This window comes from Nipponia nippon, unplaced genomic scaffold, assembly GCF_047370975.1.
Source record: "Nipponia nippon isolate SJK-2023a ecotype South Korea unplaced genomic scaffold, ASM4737097v1 scaffold_9, whole genome shotgun sequence".
NCBI classification, from domain to species: domain Eukaryota; kingdom Metazoa; phylum Chordata; class Aves; order Pelecaniformes; family Threskiornithidae; genus Nipponia; species Nipponia nippon.
This window is the reverse complement of record NW_028262413.1, coordinates 10,661,873-10,682,500: the sequence shown is the minus strand read 5'-3', so window position 1 is coordinate 10,682,500 and position 20,628 is coordinate 10,661,873. Positions and strand designations below refer to the sequence as shown.

The window sequence follows — 20,628 nt, the reverse complement described above, 5'->3', positions numbered from 1 at the left end:
ATCAAGGCAATTTAACGGTAACAAAGTGTAGATGGGAAAACAATATTTGGGGATACTTTTTTTTCCCCCCACTTCTATGAAGGTGCTAGCCCCAAAACATAGCTTTAGCCTGAGCCTTAGAACAGTTTTATTTTAAAGGCTTTATTTTTTTAATTTATTTTAACATTTGCATGGGGGAAGTTTTTCAGAACACATACTACAATAAACCTTGAATTCCAGCTGTTCTAGTGTTCTGGATGACTTTTTGTTTCTTTTGGATGAAGAAGATTTGCTTTACAGTAACTGTCCGTATTTTTCTCTCTTTTATTGGTACATATTTTGCACATACTTATACACCAAATTTTATGTGGTTTTTTTGTTCTTTACACAATCATGTATTTTATTTTATTTTTAGTCACGTAAACATGAGGGTTCTATGGGATTTAATTATTCATGTATCGCATGTGTCCATTTAGATATATCCAGCATCTTATAGTCAAGTAATACAAAACTATATATGAAATTATTTTACTATAATTTCTTGATCTCACTTTCATTTACCTAATGGAGGAAAAACAACTGTTCTGCAAAATTTCTCTTATATACAAATGAGCGTTCTTCTGAAAAAATGTGCTTAAGATATAATGAATGATGGGAAGATACACAAGCCAAAGCAGGACAGAGGAAAAAAAAAATTAAAAATTATCTTAAAAATCTCAGATTGATGAAGACCTGCTGGATAACATTCAGATTGCTTATTCATCCTGGTAACTACTTTTTCCTTTTTGTTTATCCATTTCACTTAATGATTTTCTGTGTATTGTTACAGACATCTCAACAGTGAGCATGCGCTGGATGATAGAAGTACAGCCCAATGTAGAGTACAAATGCAGGTTGTACAGCAGTTAGAGCTACAGGTAAAATAAAATTTATTTTAATATTACCTCAGTATTAATCAAATCCAATTCTCGACAGCAATAAAAAATGAGTTCTGCTTTTCCCCCTATGATTGAAAACCAGCTTTCAAAACCTTCTTGTAGTAGTTTTAAAAACCGTCAAAAGAAACTGCAGCTTCATTTCCTCTTTTCTAAACCGTAACTTGAAAAGAAATAGGAAACTTAAACAGGCTGACTGATTGGAAATCCATCAGTATGTATCTAATGCTTTTTATACTCACCCGGGTGGGCGGAGGGGGGCGAGCGGAATATGGTCCCCTTCATTTAGAGTTGTTGGTACACGGGGGAAATGGTTGATGTTTATTTCAAAACGCTGCATGACCTGGCTTGTTTGGTGGTCTCTCATATACTAATACTCTCCATGTATTATTATTATTACTATTATTTTTTTGCCATTTGTAGCAAATAATTTTTTTAAAAGTGCCAAAAGGGGGTAAATTGGAATATATTGAATGTGATGCAAAGGTATGACCTGTTTGTGTAACTGCCTTTCCAAATGCTTTTGAGTCCTTTCTGTCTCCCTGCACCTCGCTGCTCTGGCTGGGCGGCTTTGACAGTGTGTCTGTGTGTAGGCAAGAGGTTAGCAAAGAAGGGGAAATTAAAACAATGTTGTACATTATATAGTTACCAGCTATTGAAAAACCTATTTTGTATGCAAGACAGCAGTGTAGAGATATATGGAAAGCCTTGGGCTAAGTACAGAAGATAATTACATTTGGAATTTTACTGAGTTAAGTCATTTATAGCTTCAAATAGTTGGAGAGAAAAATCAGCAAAAACACACTTAAACTTCTTGTTGTTACTTTTCAAGATAAGCATTTAAAAAAATGCCTTTTATCTTCTTATCTTACAAATTACCCTTTTTCTTTCATAGATATTTCCTAAATTTTACTTTCAGGAACACACTGGTCATGACACTCTTTCACTATTAGCTGAAGCAATATAAACTATTTTAATACAAGTTTTATAAAAATCAAACTACCAGTCATAAAATATCAGAGTCTTGCAGAAAATGTTACGAGAAATGGTCTGTTATTTTAACAAGTTTCTCAGGAATTAGGGGGGAAAAAAAAAAAATCTGCAGTCTTCCTGGTAAACTGAGATATGAGATAATCTTTTACCAAGATGCAGTAATATTCAGGCTGAAGGTAAATCTAGATTCTTCAGTTACAGTCAGCTTGAAAAGCATTAATCCTTCTCTCCTGCAGTTGCTGGGAATGGCTGTGCCTGGAACTACAGGAGGATGCTCTGTGTTAACAGTTGGACAGGACAGAGATGGTACTTGGTTACCAACTCTCCATAAGGCCTTGACAATATTTTTGAAAGATTTGTCAGCGGTGCATTCTACTAATTGTTACAAGTGGCTAATAGTAACAGCTTCACGCCCATTTAGTGCTGGGGAATACCTCTTAGCTTAGAGTCATTGCATAGAAAGGTAGCATAAGGTCCCCAAGACAAGGACATAATTTCAAAGTGGTGTGAGGGCCAAAAAGTTCTGGATTTGTTTTTAACAATCATACTAGCACAGTAGACTGGATGAACTGGAGGCTTAATTTAGACAGGGATGTTGATAACAGAGTGAGAACATCTATGCATTGGCCAGCAAGGATAGGTGGAGGAGGAGGGTGGTCCTGCTTCTGAAATGTACCTGTAACTCCCCTCTTCTTCCTCTCTTTTCATCCTGTGTATCAGTCCTCTGATACTGTAAAAAAAAAAACTCTGCATAAATATGTACGAGGATTTGTCCTCCAGTACCTAGTTTATCTGGCTGTGACCTATTTTTGCACAGAACCATAATAAAACTAAAGTCTGACCCAATAGCAGGGTTTTCAATGACATGGTCTGCAGCACCCAATGTGTTGTAACAGGAGCAGTTGGACTAAGACCATTGACCTGATACTCCCGCAATGGAGTAGTTACCAACAGAGTGGCGGCAACAAGCCTTGTGGCCGACTGAGTTTTGTGAGCTAGATAGAAGAGGGACCCATAGACTTTCCCACTTGACCTGTGGTGCTCAGCACCGATGAGAAGCTTCGCCTTCCAGTGGAGCTATGACATGCTGTTCAGGGTCTAACACCATGGCAAGATCTAAGTGCCGCACCATTTCATGCATGCACAGCCCCATCAAGACAGGGGTAGAATTTAGCAAATCGATTCCACCTGAGGGTTGCACTTCAGGCTTTGAGTGTGATAGACCCAAATGCAAGCCTTTCTTTTTTTTCCTTCATGCTCTTTTTTATTTTACGCACAATAGTTTCATCAGTGTCGTAGACAGAGATAAGTGTTATGTTTTTTAAAGTAATTAATTTTTAAATTAACTTTTTGGAAGAAACAGGTCATATCTGTTTTGTGTTTCATTGCAAATGCCCCTTTGCAGAAGTATCTCAAAGCTTTGGTCTCAGCATTTCCATCACAAACATACTTAAAATATCACAGACAAGGTAGAGATCTTCTCATATTTCACTTTGTTTAAACCATCTTGACATGATCATTTGTTGCCATTATAAATAGTGAGAATTGGGCTGCTGGGTAAAACACAAACACAGGAACATATCCCTATCCTTAGCTAGTTCTTAGCTGGAATGGGACATCCATTTTGCAGCACCACCTTTGAGTGGAAAAACATTTCAGGACAGCAACAAGGCTATGATAAGTTTAAAAAAGTATCTCCTAATGGGAGAAAATGAAGAGAGCTGGCCATTTTCAGTGTAGTGAAAACACTGCTTGGGCCTGTTTTCCTAAAGCATCCATTGACACTCCTGAAAAGTAGGTCCTAAACCTTTCTAGTGCACAGCCTAACTAGGCACACAGTGGGAGGGAAGAGGCTACGTCTTGGTTGTCTCTTGCATTGCCCATGACTGGCTGCCTTCTCCTTTGTCCTTGGTCTGTCCAAAATCCTGCTGCTGAAGTGATCTCCCCTTCCTGTTGATGTGGCCATGTTGCTCCTGTTGAATGCCCTCACTGGGTTTCCATTTTCACATTCCTGCTCCTTGCCATTATTTTCTGTCTGTTTTTCCTCCTGTGCAATTTCTCCATCGTCTGTGCCTAATGCTTTCTCTCTTGCTCCTTGGTCGCCAGACTCCGTGCTGCCCCCTCGCCTTGAACCCCTTCTGGCCTGCACTTTCTGTGCCTTCCCTCTCCTGCCTTTCCTACCTCTGTAGTTTTAGGATTTGACCTCTCCAGGGCAAGGCATGTGTCTTGGTGTCCAAGTTTGCAAAGCATGTACCTTGCTCTGGATGTGAACCAGTTTTCTGTTGAAGCACAGTTAGGCATCTACGTCATGGCTGTATCCCACGGAGCTGAGGGAAACCTCACGAAATCAGGCTTATCATGAAGAACTGGGTGGCCATCTGAAAACTCCCACCATGCAGAGCTTTCGAAATGGATATAGGAAAAAAGAAAGAGGCTTCAGATGGGACTGTATTATAGTCCTCAGACCTCCTGTACAGAGCAGATCCTTTCGTACGTGGCAGAACAGTCCTTGCCCAAGAACACTATCAGTAGATCAAGAGCATTTTCCTGCATGTCTACTAATAATTCCCATTTCTGGACCATCTGCACTCCAGTGAGTGCCACCAGTGAGAATTTGTTCCCATCGATGGCCGAGCAAGCCCTCATGACTTGTTTTGTATGACCCCACTGACTGGAGGGGCTACTAGTGACATTCTAGTTTTATATCACTACTGCTTCCTGACCTGAGGGAAAAACAGTTTAAAGAAATTCTTCAGATTTTTTTTTTACTTCTCTTCAGTGCTTTGAAACTGAGAGACCTCTATTTTTCATAATTTAAACTCCTGCCTAACTGGGTGAGTGTTTGAATTCCTAGACTATGACAAAATGCTAGCGTGTGTCTGCCTGAAATGTCGAGAGGATCTTTAATAACCTCCATCCACCAGAAACGGCGTTAAAAGCATTGCTAAGATGATGAGTGAAAACACTACAAACAAGGACCCCGGCCGTTCGGAGGGAGGTGCACCGCTCCGTTTCGCCGAGGGGGCCCGGAGGAAGCGCCGCAGGGTGTGCCCCGTGCTGCCCGGGTGCCTTTCCCTCCCGCCGCCGCGCTGGTGCAGGCAGGAAGCTTTCAGGTGCCTGCCTTTTATTTACTTTGGCTAGAAGATGTTGTTCTTCTGCAGTAGCCTGCAGACCAAAATTTAATGCACAAATGACCCCGCCAAGCAGCCTGTGCGCCCAGCGACTGCTACGAATGAGAGATTGCACAACAGAGCTGAACTGAGAGTACAACTATTTCTCGGTTTTAATTTGTTTTGTGTGAAGCACGGCGGCCGAGGGGTGAGACCTCTCCTTTCTCTGAAGAGGTCCTCAGAGGGAGAAGTTTCTGCTGCAGTGCTGCGATAAGAGCCTGTCGCTGCCCTTCAGCTCTTCTGTGAAGTCCAGCACAGATCTGGTGACGAGATTGCAGGAGATCTGTTGTAGGTGTCAGGTTTTCTCTCTTGCCATTGAGATTTTTGACCAAGAAAAGAGCAGCTGTTTGAAAAGCCCAGCAATTTTTGCTTTTGCACTTCCAGAGCACACAGTGGTGACACCATTTTTTCCTTTATTTAATTCCTGTCTTAGAAACCCATGTGCCAAGTTTTATCCCATCATGACGCCTTTCTGGCATGGTCAGAAACTCCTCGCCTTGCGAAGAGCAAGACAACCTTGACTGTAAGGTTATGAATGGGGATTTATGACCAAGTCTCCTTTTATATACACTTAGCCCAACTTTACTGCTACAAACAGATGATGGTGATAAGGTGGGCAGGTTGTTTAAAGTTTTGCTGGAATGTGAGCACAGTTCTCCTCTTGGCATCAGGAATCTGGCTTGTCTAAAGCAAAAACTCAGCTCTGCAAAAATTATCATTTGTGAGAACCTGATCCAAGTCCTGCTGGAAACAGGAGCCTTTATGTTGGGCATGTAGGTTACTAACACCCCTTTTTCATTAGTATTATTTCTTAATATCTTTCCACTGTATTTTTTTTTGAAGAGCAGCTGGAAAAAGTCCTATTCACACATACAAAAAAATTCTTGTTTCCAAAAATAATGAGATTTAGTGTCTGTCCAGTGCATTGAAATGCATTGGGAAGCTGTCCTGGCCAAGGATGCCTACAGTGTGATCCTGAGACACCAGCTGTGGCCTGGTGTAGATCTCAACCAAAAAATGCAAGAGACATCCAGAGCAGGAGCTTTGCCCCAACTCTTGAGCATGACGTGACCAATGAAAAAGGGTGAAAGGATCAATCCTATGGCATTGTGTGCCCTGGGATGAGGGCTCTGGGGCAGTTCCTGACGCCTTTCCCACCCTGCTGTCCTCAGGCATCTGCCAAAGGGATGCTGGGAACTCACACTGCTGCTCCTGCTCCACGCTCAGGGTGCCCCTGCTCAGGTTCCCAGCCTGCCTGCCCAGGGTGGCCCACCAAGGGGCTGCGCCACCTTCTCAAGTAAAAGCAGGACGTTTTCTAGAGCCGAGGCCGCCCGCCGTGCCCCGCAGCGGTGCCTCGTGTGGTTTAACCACTGCTGTCTCTGCGCTCGCTGCACATGCCGCAAAGCCTGTACGTGACGTAAAAGCCACGGTCCATTTGCGCCGCTTGTTTTCTGGTCTGAAAGGAGGCAAACACATCTCGGAGTCGCTGCCTCGCTTGCTTTCTGCTGCACCTCCTGAGCTGGAGTGGGACTGGTTAATAAACATGATTCACTGTTGTCTTTTAGCTGTCAGGGCTAGAGTGAAGCTCTTGGTGCCGGCAGGTCTAGCTCTTCTCACTCGAGGACTAATGCATTTTGCTTTGGGAAATAGTGACACCCAGCACCATGCGTTAGCTTTACCTCACGAATAGACCATATACAATTTCCAAACTACTCGGCAATAAAACTCTTCTGTCTCATGCCTCGGTGCCAGCTGTTTAATTAGGAATAAGCAGAGGCTGGGTTTTATTCGTACGAGTAACAGAGGATATTTTTTCCCCCCTTTCAGCTTGCAAAAGATAAAGAGCGCCTGCAAGCCATGATGACACACCTGCATGTGAAGTCAACTGAACCAAAAGCCACCCCTCAGCCCGTAAGTACCGAACTGTGCCGAAAGCAAGCAAAACCTCACAACAAACCTCTCTTTCCTGTTCCCACCGGAGCGCATGATGTGAAGCATGGCCTGCTTCGGAGCCGGTCGTGGTGAGGAGATGCAAAGCACTGCTTTGCAGGAGGCACTGCCACGGGCACCCGGGTTTTGATGTCCCCCTCTCTTCAGGGAGTTTGAAAGAAGTTTTGCTCTAAAGCTGATGCATTGGGCCTTTTTGTGGCCTCACATGCTAGCCTGTAAGTTGCTTTGCCTCAATCTGACTTGCATGAAATTTTAGGAAGTGTTAGGAAGGAGATGTAATTAAATTATATTTAGTATATTTATTTTGCTTTCTCCCTGTCTGACAGACATTTACAGTAGAAGAGATTCTAGCTGCACGTTTTGATGATAATCATGGTTACCCAGTATCAGGTTTTACGCTGTTGAAACCGAGAAGGGAAACCTCCTCTGCCCCAGACTGCCCTTTAAAAAAGGGAGTGCGGGGGAAGCAAGTGGCTTTGCAGCCCAAGGCGACTCCTGGGTACCCCCAAACCCAGGTGAATCCACCATCTTGTTCCCTGACCAAAATGACTCTTCTTCAGCTGTTGTTTTCTCCTAGCCTCTTAACACTGAAAATGTTCCTCACAGCTTCCAGTGATTATTCAAAATGGAGAGAGTGCTTTGCTTCTTGATTTTAAGATTTGTAAGATTTAAAGGTACACTGGCTTTATTTGATTTTGCTTTGAGTCATTGTGTGAAAATTAATTGAGCGTTGACAATCTATAGTTAGTACTAGCAATTTTAATCAATATGCAATGATGCAGCATAATGACAAAGTATTGGTTTATCTGTTTTGACTGATTTTTTTTCTATAAATAAAGCAAACACACACCCATATATGTGTGATTTATGGTGATAGAAATAAAAAGGAGTCAGACTATTAACCCAGCAAATATGGTAGCCTGCCAAGATGCAGTTGGTAGACAAAATTAATGTCTGAAACAGAACACATTACAGAGACAGAGAACATAAAATCATTAAACACTTCGCGCACCCATTTTTACTAGAAAAGGATTTCTCAGTTTCCATGTAGTTGGAAATAAATGGCTGCAGAAGTGCATAGGGAGGCTACTAGACAGAAAATTGTAGGCTATTCAGCAACACTGGAGCAGATGTCAAAGTCAACGGGAGATTTCGGTGCCTTCTTGGAGAGAGTTGAGTGGTAGGTATGAACCCTTCCATTTAAGCTGTTGAGATGCCGAAAATTGCTTGATCCGGTGGATACCAGTCCTCTAGAGTAGAAAGTACTTACAGTGTCTATAAAAATAGCATTCTTCTAGTTCCTCGCATCCATCTCAGCCTGAATGCAAATGCTTCAGCGCATTGTTGGCAAAGTATGTAGACCCAACAGAATGGGGAGGAGGTTTGGTTTCTATAGCTCTTACTGGATTAAAAATTAAAACAGCGGAATAATCTGGGAGTCTCAAAGCACTCTGCCTTGAGGCCTTTCATAACAGCGGTGCCCCTCAGGAGGAAGGATTAAAAACTAAAGGGAGGAAATCATAAGAAGGCGAGCAGCCTTTGGCAAGGCAGCTCGTGATCGATGCTCAGCCGCGGAGGGCAGGAAGCTTTCACGGGTGTTGTAGGCTACGGAGATACCAGGCGGTGTCGCCATGAAGATTAGTGTTAACAGCTAATAAAGAGGGAAGAGCAGCGGGGGGGGGGGGGGGGGGGGGGAAGGAGAAAAAAAAAAAGGTGAACGCAGGGGGAAAAGGGCTGTCTTGATTAGTATTAAAAATGTTTTACATTCCAGAAAATTATAGCTTTGTTGGGGACCTCCTACTAAATTTATTTTTAACTGCTCTATTGAAAATTCTGTACCACTAGTCAACATTATCTCTCAGTTGCTCAGCACAGTGTTTCTTTATTAAAAGAAATAGGCATGAATATTTTTGACTGAAAAATTAATAGCTTTTGAATTCATACACAGCAGGTTTTCTTTTGCAAAGAAGTCCAATATCGCTGCACAGCACTTCTATAACCATTTATTTAGAGTCCAAGTCAAACCTTTGACAGCTAGAGCAGTGTTACAAGCCAACATAAAGAACTCCAAGATGTAAACCAACAATAGGCAGTCTGTGTGAGGTTTGCCATTGTCAAATACATAGATTGTTTGGATTAGTTTATGTAAATGTACTGTTGTATTACCCTTTGGAAAAAAAAAGATCACATTTGTGTATGAAAAGTGGTTTCGTTCACAGGCAGCATTATAAATTCCTTATCCTTTAACTTACATGTTAGAAGTAAAAATTGGTGCCTGACAGGCCTATATTGTGTGGCACTCTGTTGTTGGATTGAAACTGCCTTCTTTTCATTTATTGAAATATAGAAAAATTTATTATAGATACCATCTGATAAATCAGAAATTATTAAAATATGTATAGGTGAAGCATTTGAAAATTAATTATAAAATGTAGAAGTATAGTGTTTTGCATAAATTGTGCTTTCCTAGTGAAAAAAATACACAGGCACTGCATAGATTGTGCTAGACCCTAGTCCTTTTAACTCAGTGGGATAGGACTTTGGTAAAAAGATCTGATGACCATTATTGCAGTGCAAAGTATTCTTTACATCCAGTAATTAATTTTTTTTGCCAACATAACTAATGCAAGGTGTATGTTGGAATTAATATATTATGGTACATCACTGATTTTAAAGGGAAGAGCGGCTGCAAATCCAAACATACCAATGAATTGGGATTTAATATACAGCCTTTTCATGACAGAGGAATGTTTCTATTCTGCTTAAAGGATCTTAATGCTTGTTTTTAAACTATTTTGTTACTGGCAGGTAAAATTGGTGACTGAGCGTCTGTGTTAACCACGTGCCATTTGTAATCCACACTGACCGTTCGTACCGTCTTTCCTGTTTGGGCTTCAGGCAGCAGCCTGAGCGGTGGTTTTGGACAGGTTGGACCACTAGCCAGGTTCTTGGTGGTTGTGCATTGATTCAAAACTCGCCCAGCTTCAGGGAAGGATTGCTTGTCCAGTCTAGCCATGTCCATCTGTCACATCTCCACCTTCGGGTGGCTTTAACTCCTTGCACTGATTTTGACCTTGGGAAGGGCGGTGGAGTGGCCCGTGCGTTTCACTACAGCAAGACATCTGTTCAATAAAGCTCTTTAGTCTTATTAAAGCCAATGAGATTGAAACATGTTCTTATGTAGTGTAGTGGTGGATGGACTAAATTGTTGGCGGATAGGTACGTACGCGGGGAGGTCGCTGTTGATGTCTGGTGTACTGCAAAGGGCAGCTCTTCCCTGGCTCCTGAGGAGCTGCTGGGCAGGCAGGAGGGAGCTGGGGAAGGAGTCCACATCAGGAGCTGGGGCAGAGCTAAATGCCTTCTTTAGAAATGTCCAACTTTATAATTAAAATGCCCAGTGGTGCAGCGCTTTAAAAGAAAACGGAAGCGTCTCGCAACTTCACGCTTGGAGCACACAAAGTTGTTCCTGTTACTGCTGCATGTCTTGTTTCAGTGAGACTGAAGGCCTGAGTAAAGTGAGAACAAAGCTGTCTGTGAAAGCATACGCTGTGACATATTTTTTGTAAGGTGAATTTTTTTCAAGGTTAAAAAAAAAAAAAAACAAACCCACAACACAAAACCCAGTACAATTTCTCAAGAATTTTCTATTCTGGATTTGCTATTAAGATACCTTCCCTTACATGGTATTTTCATTGGTGTTAGTGATCAGCATAATAGGTTGAAATGGAAATGTGCTTTCTTTTGGGGGATTAACTTACGTTGAAGTTCATAGGAAGGGAAGGAAAAGGAAAACGCATCAACCAACAAGTAATTCTGCATACTAAGTGCTATCGCCATCTTTTAAAAATAGACAGAAAACTTTTAAAGAAACTTTTGGCACTTTAAATAAAATGCACTGTTAGATATCCCTTCTTTAATGTATTTTTTTACCCTAACCATAGCAGTTACGATTGTTTTGAAATACTGTTTTTAGCAACTGTAATAACAAAGCATTAAAAAAAAATAGTCTTTTAACTGTTGAGGTAATGACTGAGCATTTTAGCTGCTGTAGCCGTACTTTATAGTTTGAAAAAATAACGATATGCAGCAATAAAGAGAGATTCTCAAGCACAACAAAAGCTGTTTTTATATACTGGTTTTCATTAAGTCTCACTCCTCAGCTTCGGTTTCCTTAGTATTCCTGCCAATAACAACACCTGCTAAGTGATTGCTGCCTGCCAGGCTCTGCATCTAATACACTAATGTGTCCAGGCTGAAACGGGAGAGGAAGACACAGCATTTAACAAAGTTTTAAGCCCAGCGTTAGCTTTCTCTCTCACCCTCAGTGTCAAGAAAAGGAGTCTCTGCTCCAGAGTGTTTCAGTCCCAGGAACTCAGTGCAGCAAGATCCTCAGCACCAGTTGGGACCAGAGCGGCAACATCCATGGCAGAGGAGTCACTGCCCTGCAGCAGTGGGTATGGCCCCACCGTGACACTTAGAAATAGATATAGTTTTTTTCTTTTTTTTTTTTTCTTTTAAAAGAGTTTTAGGGGCTTTTTTATGTGCAGCCACTATTGTCATGTAAAATGTTTACACAAAAAGAAATCAGACTTAGCCTTAGTGGGAGAGCCACTTACTGGAAATCTATTTTACGGGGTGAAGGAGAGGGTTACTCTCTGCCTTGTTTATATCTAAAGAAAAAAAAGAAAATGACTCAGTCTTCACCTTTAATAGGAAGACATGACTATTTCTTGAAAGGGAAGGTTAATAATAAAATCCTAAGCAGGATATTGAATGCTGAAACAATTATGGCATTTATGATTAAGTTAAAGCAGTATGAGGAAATGTTCTCAAAAACCAAAACTGAACAAAGCACCCAACAAGGTTCAGTGATTGAATTTGCAGAACTTTAGGACCTAAAACTCGTGGGGTTTGGTGGGTTTTCTGTTGTGTTTTTTTTTTCCCTTCTTGTTTTTGGGGGTTTTTGTTGTTTTGTGGGGTTTTTTTAAAGGCTGGAGGAAATCCTCCCTCCCCCCATCCCCAGTACAAACATTACAAAAACATTTAACTCTTTGGTGCAAGGGCTGTACTCTCCAGCGTACTTGGAGACTGCCCCACGTTGTGCCTTACTGCGGTGCAAGGGTTCTTGCTTGTTAAAGTGCGAACTCTGTGACTTAGGCTCCCTCCCCTCTGACAGCTATGATACCTCATCCAAAAAATTATGGTATGTGGGAAACAGGCTGTTTGCAAAATACCAACGCAAACAACTTTTCTAATCATAGTAACTTGTTTTTAAATAGAAAATGCAAACAGGGAGAAACCATGTCGAGTTTCCATCAGGAAAAGAAACCCTCCCAGCCTGGTTCCTCCCTGATCTTTGCCCTGCACAATCATCCAGGGCTGCTTTGACGTTTCTAATTGATGCCAGTATTAAGATTTAATAGTTTACCATTCAGATTAATATTTCAAGATGGCAACAAAACCAACATCATTCATAATTTGTTATTCTGCTCTAATTCACAACCGATTTTTCAGCCTTTGCGCTATGGATGCAACAAAGAAAGCAGCAGCGAAGGTCTGTGGAGGGAGCACAGCCCTCTCCTCCCTTACCCTAGCTTGTGGTTTGGTAACGGCATCGGCAGGGATCGGACCCTGGCTGGAAGAGGAGAGAGTGTCATCAAATAAAACACGGAAAAAGGAAAAACTTCGCTAGCGATCGACAAGGTCGTGTTTCATTAACTTGTTGGTTCAGGCTCGCAAATGGTCGTCGGAGGTGAAACGCAGCAGACTCGCTGCGTTCCAGCTTTTTGTTCTCTCTTTCCTCACAGACTGCAGTCATGTTTAATTTGGAAACTGGGCTCCTTTGGCAAATTAGCAATTAGAACAATTTTGTGGGAATATGTATATGTGTCATTAGTTTTCCTGCAAATTAATAGCGAGAGCAGAGGTCAGGCAGAAATTTTCCACTTGACTGCAGCTCCTCTGTTGAGATTTGGCACTTTGTTTTGGAACGGCCACAGCTGCTCAAAGCCACAGTCTTCCTTTAGGAACTGTCTTTTAATTAGTTTACCTCATAGCCATTATTACAAATATTACTGCCTCCCCTCCTTGAAATAAAATTACTGTTTCTACAAAATATTCCGGTGACATCTTGCACCACTGCACATTGATGGTGGGGTCACTCGGATGCAGTGTTTAATCATTAGATCACCTCCATAAGCATCTCCTAATTAGAGTCCTTACAATACAATTTTATCTGGTAATTAGCTGAGATTGGCTGCTTCCTCTGTAGCTTATTAGTGGCAGCCCAGCAGTGGGTGTGAATCACAGTGTCATTTGTCAAGCCTGTTAAAGCCCCCCCCTTTGCTGGTCCTCTGCTGTGTTTATTCCTAGTTGCTACCTACCCTGAAAAGCCTAAAGAAATTTAACTCAAATTCTTTAAGCAGGGAACACTGACCTTTGTGGATCCTTTCTTGCAGTTTCCTAGTAGAAACAGATTAAATGTTAAGTTTTTACACACTAAAAAAGGAAGGGGACTCTTTTGAAATGGAGTAGTTGGAGCCCTAATGATGAAGCATGAGCAGTGATCTTTCCAACAGGAGGGCCCGGCTGCCGAGCCTGCGCTAGAGACGGGCACTTAAAATTGATGCAGATTTGCTCGCAGTTACTGGACTGTTAAAATGTCCATTTAGAAACTGAGATAAAATACAGTAGATTTAATTTCATGGTGAGACCTGTCAGTTGTACTATTATTATCGTCACTGGTCCTTTTATCATATGTAATAGATGGATAACAGGGAGACATTACTATGTACATGTCCCTAATCAGTGTCCTTAAATCACGCCAGTCAACAAACGGACCGGGCTCTTGGTGGCGGCAGTGCCCGGCGCGGCGGGGGCTTGAGCAGGCACGCTCACCTCCAGGTTGCATTTAGCAGTTCACGCCGGTGCGGGAGTCTCTGGGAAATCAATACCCATATTTCACCGCCTTCCGCGATCCCTCTCTGGGTTCGCACTCTCTGGCCTCGCCACAAAGCGTTAAATATTTCCCGCTGGAAGGTGAAGTATCGCTCGTGAGCACCTGCACAGAAAGATGGGTGTTTGCAGGTCTGCTGCTCACCACCTCCTTTCCTTGGAGCGGTGCTCAAGCTGCTGGTGCACCGTCGCAGCTGTACAGCGCCGGGCGTTTGTGGCCAGGGCTCCCCTTGGCTTGCTCCGTCTCACTGTCGGCAGGGAAAAGGAATCACAATTTATCTGTTGCTCAGCTGTGCTCTTTCTGTGGGCGATGGGCTTTTTGTGTTGGTATCCTTTCTGTAATATTAGAGCCCTTTATTTTCCACTACCTTTGTTTGGGATAAATCCTATTATTTTTATAAAGAAACATTATTTGTGGCTGTTAACTCATATGAGGGATGCTAATAGGAGTTTTCTTATCTGGTTACTTTCATACGAGGAAAATTAATACAGTGCCTTATGGATAAACATGAGATGTTTGGGGGCATAGCTGAGTAGTGCGCCTTGCCTTCATCTGAAAAGGTTTCATGTCCAGCAAAAAGGAATTTTAATCACGAACAAAAGTTGTAAAATTCTGGCCCTGTTAAATTCAGTAGGAATTTTGCTACCGACTTCAATGGGGTCAGGATTTCACCAATATTATTCACAAAACCGCCTAAGGGAAGGAAATGTGGAAGTAGTCAGAGCGCCCTTTTCTCAGTCATCTTTTCTGATGTTGTAGTTAAGAGATCGGATTGTTTGTTTAAAATACTTCAGCGGGAGTGACCTATTGAGACGGAGCATCGTCTTTCAAAGGACATTGTAGGGTGAAAAGAAAGGGTCAGGGAGGAATGTGGATGCTGGTTATATAAATAGGGTTGTGTATCGAAAACACTTGAGTTGGAGCTGGGTTTGATACACAATCCTAGAGGCAGTTGTGTTTTACAGCCTGCTGTGGCAAGCTGCCATTTGTCCGGGGCTGGGCTTCGTGCAGGTAACGCTGATGCCTTCCATCCTAGGAGAAAATAAAGACTGGTGCCACTTCTGCTGGGCTGAATGCTTGCAGTATTTCATGCAGTGTGATTAATTAAATTATTCCAGTGTTAACCTACTCTGGGCTTTGCTTTTAAAATGGATGAACTGGGGGGGGGGGGGGGAAGCCCAAACGCTGAAGAGAGAGATTGCATTTCTCCCTAGTACGTCCCTAGGAAAGTCTCGCCTTTTATTTTAAGCCTGATGCCTTCAATGAAATATCCAAGACGACTGATTAGAAGCCATGCATAATGATAGCATGGAAATAAGAGATGTGTGGGGTTTCAATTGTGAAACAGCGGAACTAAAATAAAATATTAAAATGATTATATACTGTGTGAGATCTTGTTTTAAGGTTTAAGATAAAAATCCACGATTTGTAGTTCTGGCAGCAGGCTACATTACTCTTTCTTTAAATCTGTTTGGAAATGTATGTATTTCTTGACTGGCTCCTAATGGAGATGTTACAACAGCACTTTGTGCTGAAGCAAGCGCTCGGGCTGCGTTGTCTGCTTCGAACTGAGGAAGACTCTGTTATCAAGAATTTTCTGTGCAGCCCTTAATTAGCCAGAAATGCCGTTTGTAACAAAATCTTCGTTCTTCCCTCCACAGCTGAATCTGGTATCGAGCGTCACGCTTTCCAAGACTGCATCCGAGGCGTCTCCGCAGAGCTTACCTCATACTCCCACCACCCCGACTGCACCCATCACTCCCGTCACGCAGGGACCGTCGGTCATCACTACCACGAGCATGCACAACGTCGGACCCATCCGGAGGCGGTACTCGGATAAATACAACGTCCCCATTTCTTCAGGTAAAGGGGTTCTGGTGGCGCAGCCCCTTTGGTGGGGCAGCTTGCTGTTGCCCACAGCCTGGCAGCGGTGGGCTGTGATGATAACAGAACAACTGCTCTTATTTAGCAGATATTGCCCAGAACCAAGAATTTTATAAGAACGCAGAAGTTAGACCACCGTTCACGTATGCATCTTTAATTAGACAGGTAAGCTGAGCCAAACACACGCATTTGGATTAGAAAAAAAATATCTCCCTATATGTGCACACTCTGGATTAAATAGATTTTCAAACCTTTGGTATGTAAGCGTGCTCAAATGCTCAAACCTTTACTATAAGGGTTTTTAGAACTGCAATATATAACATAATTGCTTTTGATTAAGTATTACAATACGATGTGATTATTAGGAAATTCATTTCACACAACAGTGAAAATGAGCCTGTTTAAAGATGGCAAGTCAATTATCACAAGCTACAGTAATCTCTGATCCCTAGAATTAATCTGAGCTCTAAATAATTACTGAGCTTTAATCAGCTAGTGAAATGTTTTGCATTTCTCTTTGATTCTGCTTTATGAATGACTAATAAATTAATATTTCTGTAAGGAAACAGAAATAAAAACTCAAAACAATTAGATAATTCCATTTTGAATTTTGCCATTGAACTGTTAAATACAGCCATTAATCTTAGTTCATATTGTGAAAACCCTCCTTTGGATTTTTCGCTCCAAATCTCTTCTTTCTTTCTCTCTTTCTTTATTTCTTTCTCTCTTTCTTTCTTTCTTTCTTTCTTTCTTCCTTTCTTTCTTTCTTTCTTCCTTTCTTTCCTTTTTGTATTTGGTAAAGTAAAACTGTGAGTGTATTTTGTACTGGTGTGCTCATAACTGATCTTGCAATCGCTTTGCTTCACAAGGCCATCCTTGAATCTCCAGAAAAACAGCTAACACTAAATGAAATCTACAACTGGTTCACGCGAATGTTTGCTTACTTCAGACGCAACGCGGCGACGTGGAAGGTAAGCCTTAGCCCGCCTGTGCTTCTTGCCTTTGATATCTGACATGTACAGAATAGACATTGCTGATGACATAACAAATTGTAACGACATGTGGACATGAAAATTTAGATCGGCAGTTTTGACACACACTGGGTGCCTTATCTACAGGAACAATTCGATATTTGGCAGAAAAATTCTTCTGCCTTTGGAAACCACTAATTGAATCCCCATTATTGGCTTTTATGTTCTGTGTTTATGCCACGAGTTCCTCTGTGTGGTTGCTGCTAGCAGTGAAACTCAAGCCCTTCAGCTGGAACGTATTAGGAAAAAAAAAGAAAGAAGTAAAGTTATTGTGTCAGGAGAAGATATACTGTTTGTCTTTTTAGTTATGCAGACTGTAATCACAACCACCGTTTTTTTTCCTAGGATCTATAGATAAGTGGATTTCTTTCCTCAATCAATTGACTGTCAACTACATATACAGATCGGTTATAAACTTCCTTTTTTTTTAAATCACACAGCAGAAGCTTATTGAGCATAATATGCAAGAAGCAAGCCCCACAATAAGAAATGTGTTTAAGAAAAATAGACTTGATATTTGGCACTTTAATTTCCTACCATAACCATCTCAGATATTGTTAGATAAGAGGTCTGGGGAGTTTATTTTATATTTTGGGGGACACTCCTTCCCTTATATATACCATTATAATAGCCACACTGGCTTCTGAAGCTAGTGCAATTACAAATGAATGAATCAAATAATAGGATCTTGTATCGCTGTAAAAAATTGTCCCCCCGGTACTTTGAGCGTCTCTTCATCTAGACAACTGTCTTGCTCTCAAACAGCTTTAAATGACCAGGTAGGATGAATAGGTCCCATACATGCTGTTTCATCAGCTCTTTCTGTTTTTCCTGTCTCAACCTGCATTTAGGATTAATTCCTTCAGAGGATGAAGCTAAAAATGGTCCTTGGAAGTTAGCTTGGTTTTTAGTAGCATGTTTTGCTTTTAATTCAGATCCCAGTGCAATTTTGTACATTTTCAACCTTGGTCTAGAAGCTCTTAGGTTCAGGAAAAATCTTGTGATTGCTGCTTTGATTCTTCGCTGCAGTTGGAAAACATGAGCAGTGTTTCACTTTGCAGCTTCCTTACTATCCAGAAAGGAAATTAACTTTCCCTGATTTAAGATCCTTTTAGACCTGCCTGTCTTTTGCTGCTGGAGTGGTTCCAGTAGGACTTTTCAGCAGCTGCAGGTGTGGGTGCTAAAGTAAAAATCCTATTTAATTCCAGCAGCAAAGGGAAGGGAGGTGGAGGGGGGAGTAGAAGAAGGCAGCAGGCAGCCCTGGCTGTATCTCCTGCAAGGCTAGTTTTAGGAATTAGCTTTGTGCATCACATAAAATCCAGTCCCAGAAGCCACGTGCACTTACAGTGTGCTTCTGCAGAGGAGGAGGAGAGAGGCTGAGCTGCAGACCCTTGGGCTTGCAGAAGGGCAAGGTGTGTCCTGGGGAGGCAGGTACCATTTAGAGACCCCTCCGGGATACCTTGACCTTGTACAGGTGTCCAGGTCCTGCTTCACCTACCCAGGAAGAGAAGCTTCACCCCAAGTTCCTCCAGCGCTAGCAAAATTGGCAACCGCTTGAAGTAATGGAGGTTTTCCTGCTGAAGACTGCTCAGATTTATGCCAGCCTTCAGGAACAGCAGGGATGAAAATGCAGCTCTGGATTGGCATGACGGGAAGCCCACGGGGCGCAGAACAAGCACAAGGGGCTAATTGCAGAATCAGAATAATTTGAATATATATGTGCGGATTTGCGCTCACCTTCAGCTAAAGCTTAGAGGGCGTTTGGGTCAGTGTTCCCCAAGTTTAGGGTCAGGATTTGGTGTGGGAAAGCTTCCCTGAGCCCTCTTTCAAAACCATAGAAGAGTGCAGGAATAAAGACCTTTAAAAAAATGAACGTCTCCCAAAATGCAGTACAGCAGAGCCTCAGCAGTTATTAAAATAACAAACCCTTTCATTTACTACATTCAAGCATGTTCAGGGTAATTTTTCTGCAAAAGTGGCTTGCATACAAATATTTTTAACAAGGTAAATATATAATCTTACAATAATAGCTCCTAATTTTTCTGTTAAGCTGATTGCTGGGGGAGCACTGTGAACTGGTTCTGACAGGTCAGAGGCAATGTCTGTTTGCTTTTATTTTTTGGAGTAATTTGCTGGCACTGAGTCGCAGCCATGAGGCACAGGCTGCAGGTGTGGCTCCGAAACGTTGGGGTATTGTTCAAATAAAACTGTTAGATAGCAAGTATCCAGAGGGAGGGGAAACAAAACAATTTTTTTCTGCCATGAATTCCTTAAATAAGTGATCACATGGAAAATAGAAAGCGAGGGCAACACTTCATGGACGTCTTGCAAATATTCAACTTGTCTGTCTCAGCGTATTCAGCAAGAGCGCAATCCAGCAGCCTTAACCATCAATTGCACATTGACTTCAAGAGAGCAAGAACAGACTGTAAAGTATTTCTCCGGCATTAAATTTATTTAAAGAACACAAATATTTCTGCTCAACCATGTATTTAGAGACTGTTTACAAACTCCGAGGACTCACTTTGCTGAACTTCGCTGTGTGCATTTGATCAACTGCTGTATGAACTACAAGATCAGCTTTCACTGGGGGAAATAGCGTTATTATTCTTACATTTTACTCCAGACTTGACAGTGTTCCCATTTTCACAGGAAACTGCCTGAGTTACCCAGATGGGGGCCGGCAGCCCTGTGTCGGGTTGCACTAGTGTGGCACCCACCAGCAGTTGCTGAGCTGGCTGATTTTAGCCCGTAAGGTGTGGGGTGTGTTTTTCCTCCACCTCAAAATCAGGGATTTTGCCAAAAATTTCAAAACCAGTGAAATCTGGGAGAGGTGGGAGAGAACAAAAAAAATCGTTAAAAAATAAGAACAGAAGAAAGCAAGGGCAGAAAGAAGGAGCCCTGATGGACAGGTTGACTTTCTGCTAGATTTCTGCCTTGCTGAGAAGAAAAGCATATTCAAGGTTTATTTTTCCACCAGTTCACAAGCAGATCAGTGTGGAAAAGCCAAAGCGCCCGGACCCTGCCACAGAGCCGGGACTGGGCACCTACAGCCAGAGGAAACGCCTTTGCACTCAAGCATCTGCTGAGGAAAGGCATGCTGAGCCCTGACTCTTCCCTGTACCGGGGATGGGAGTGTGGGGACTGCGTAGGGATTGCAGAGAAATGGAAAAGTAGCAAAAGACTCCTAGCCTTCCCCTCCCAGGCACACACACCGCTGCCTCTTAATTTACATGACAAATGCACTGTGCGTACCCTTTGTTTGCACAGTGATTTAGACATTCATGATTAGAGCTCCCTTTCACCATCCAGACCTGATGTTCATTAAAAAAAAAAAAAAAAAAAAAAAAAGATGACAACGGAAGGAAAAAAAATTGTAGTCTCTTGGTTGCCTAGACCCAGGCCATGTGTTTGGCTGGCATTGCGCCTGCTAACGAGTCAACCAGATTGACTAAATCAATGGTGCCAGTGATGATGGATGGAGTTTGTTCGCCTGCATATTTTCAGCAAATGGCTTCTTCTGTTTTCCCTGTTTACCAAGCCCCTTTCCGCGGCACTGGGGACAAGGTCCATGTACAAATCCAAGTGGCTTTGTAGTAGGGTATTTGCTCAGAAAACTCATAAAACAGGGAAGGAACATGGCACTCCATTCAAGGAATGAGAAGGCTCTCGGCACCATTTCAGAGGGAGCAGGGAGAGAAAAGCCAACAGCTTGCTGTGACAAAGTGAGG

At 42.2% G+C, this 20,628-nt stretch overlaps 1 protein-coding gene across 19 annotated transcripts in view; it reads left to right on the top strand.

The window, feature by feature from the left end:
• FOXP1 (forkhead box P1) overlaps positions 1-20,628 on the top strand; it is a 392,835-nt gene that overhangs the window by 354,496 nt on the left and 17,711 nt on the right. For 18 of the 19 annotated variants that reach the window (XM_087743167.1, XM_087743173.1, XM_087743168.1 and 15 more), the window contains 5 exons: positions 809-896; positions 6,905-6,988; positions 15,644-15,845; positions 15,952-16,031; positions 16,736-16,837. In XM_087743167.1, the coding sequence (XP_087599293.1) occupies positions 809-896; positions 6,905-6,988; positions 15,644-15,845; positions 15,952-16,031; positions 16,736-16,837 (556 nt within the window). The remainder of the gene's footprint in view (positions 1-808; positions 897-6,904; positions 6,989-15,643; positions 15,846-15,951; positions 16,032-16,735; positions 16,838-20,628) is intronic. The other variant, XM_087743183.1, reaches the window with a different exon arrangement.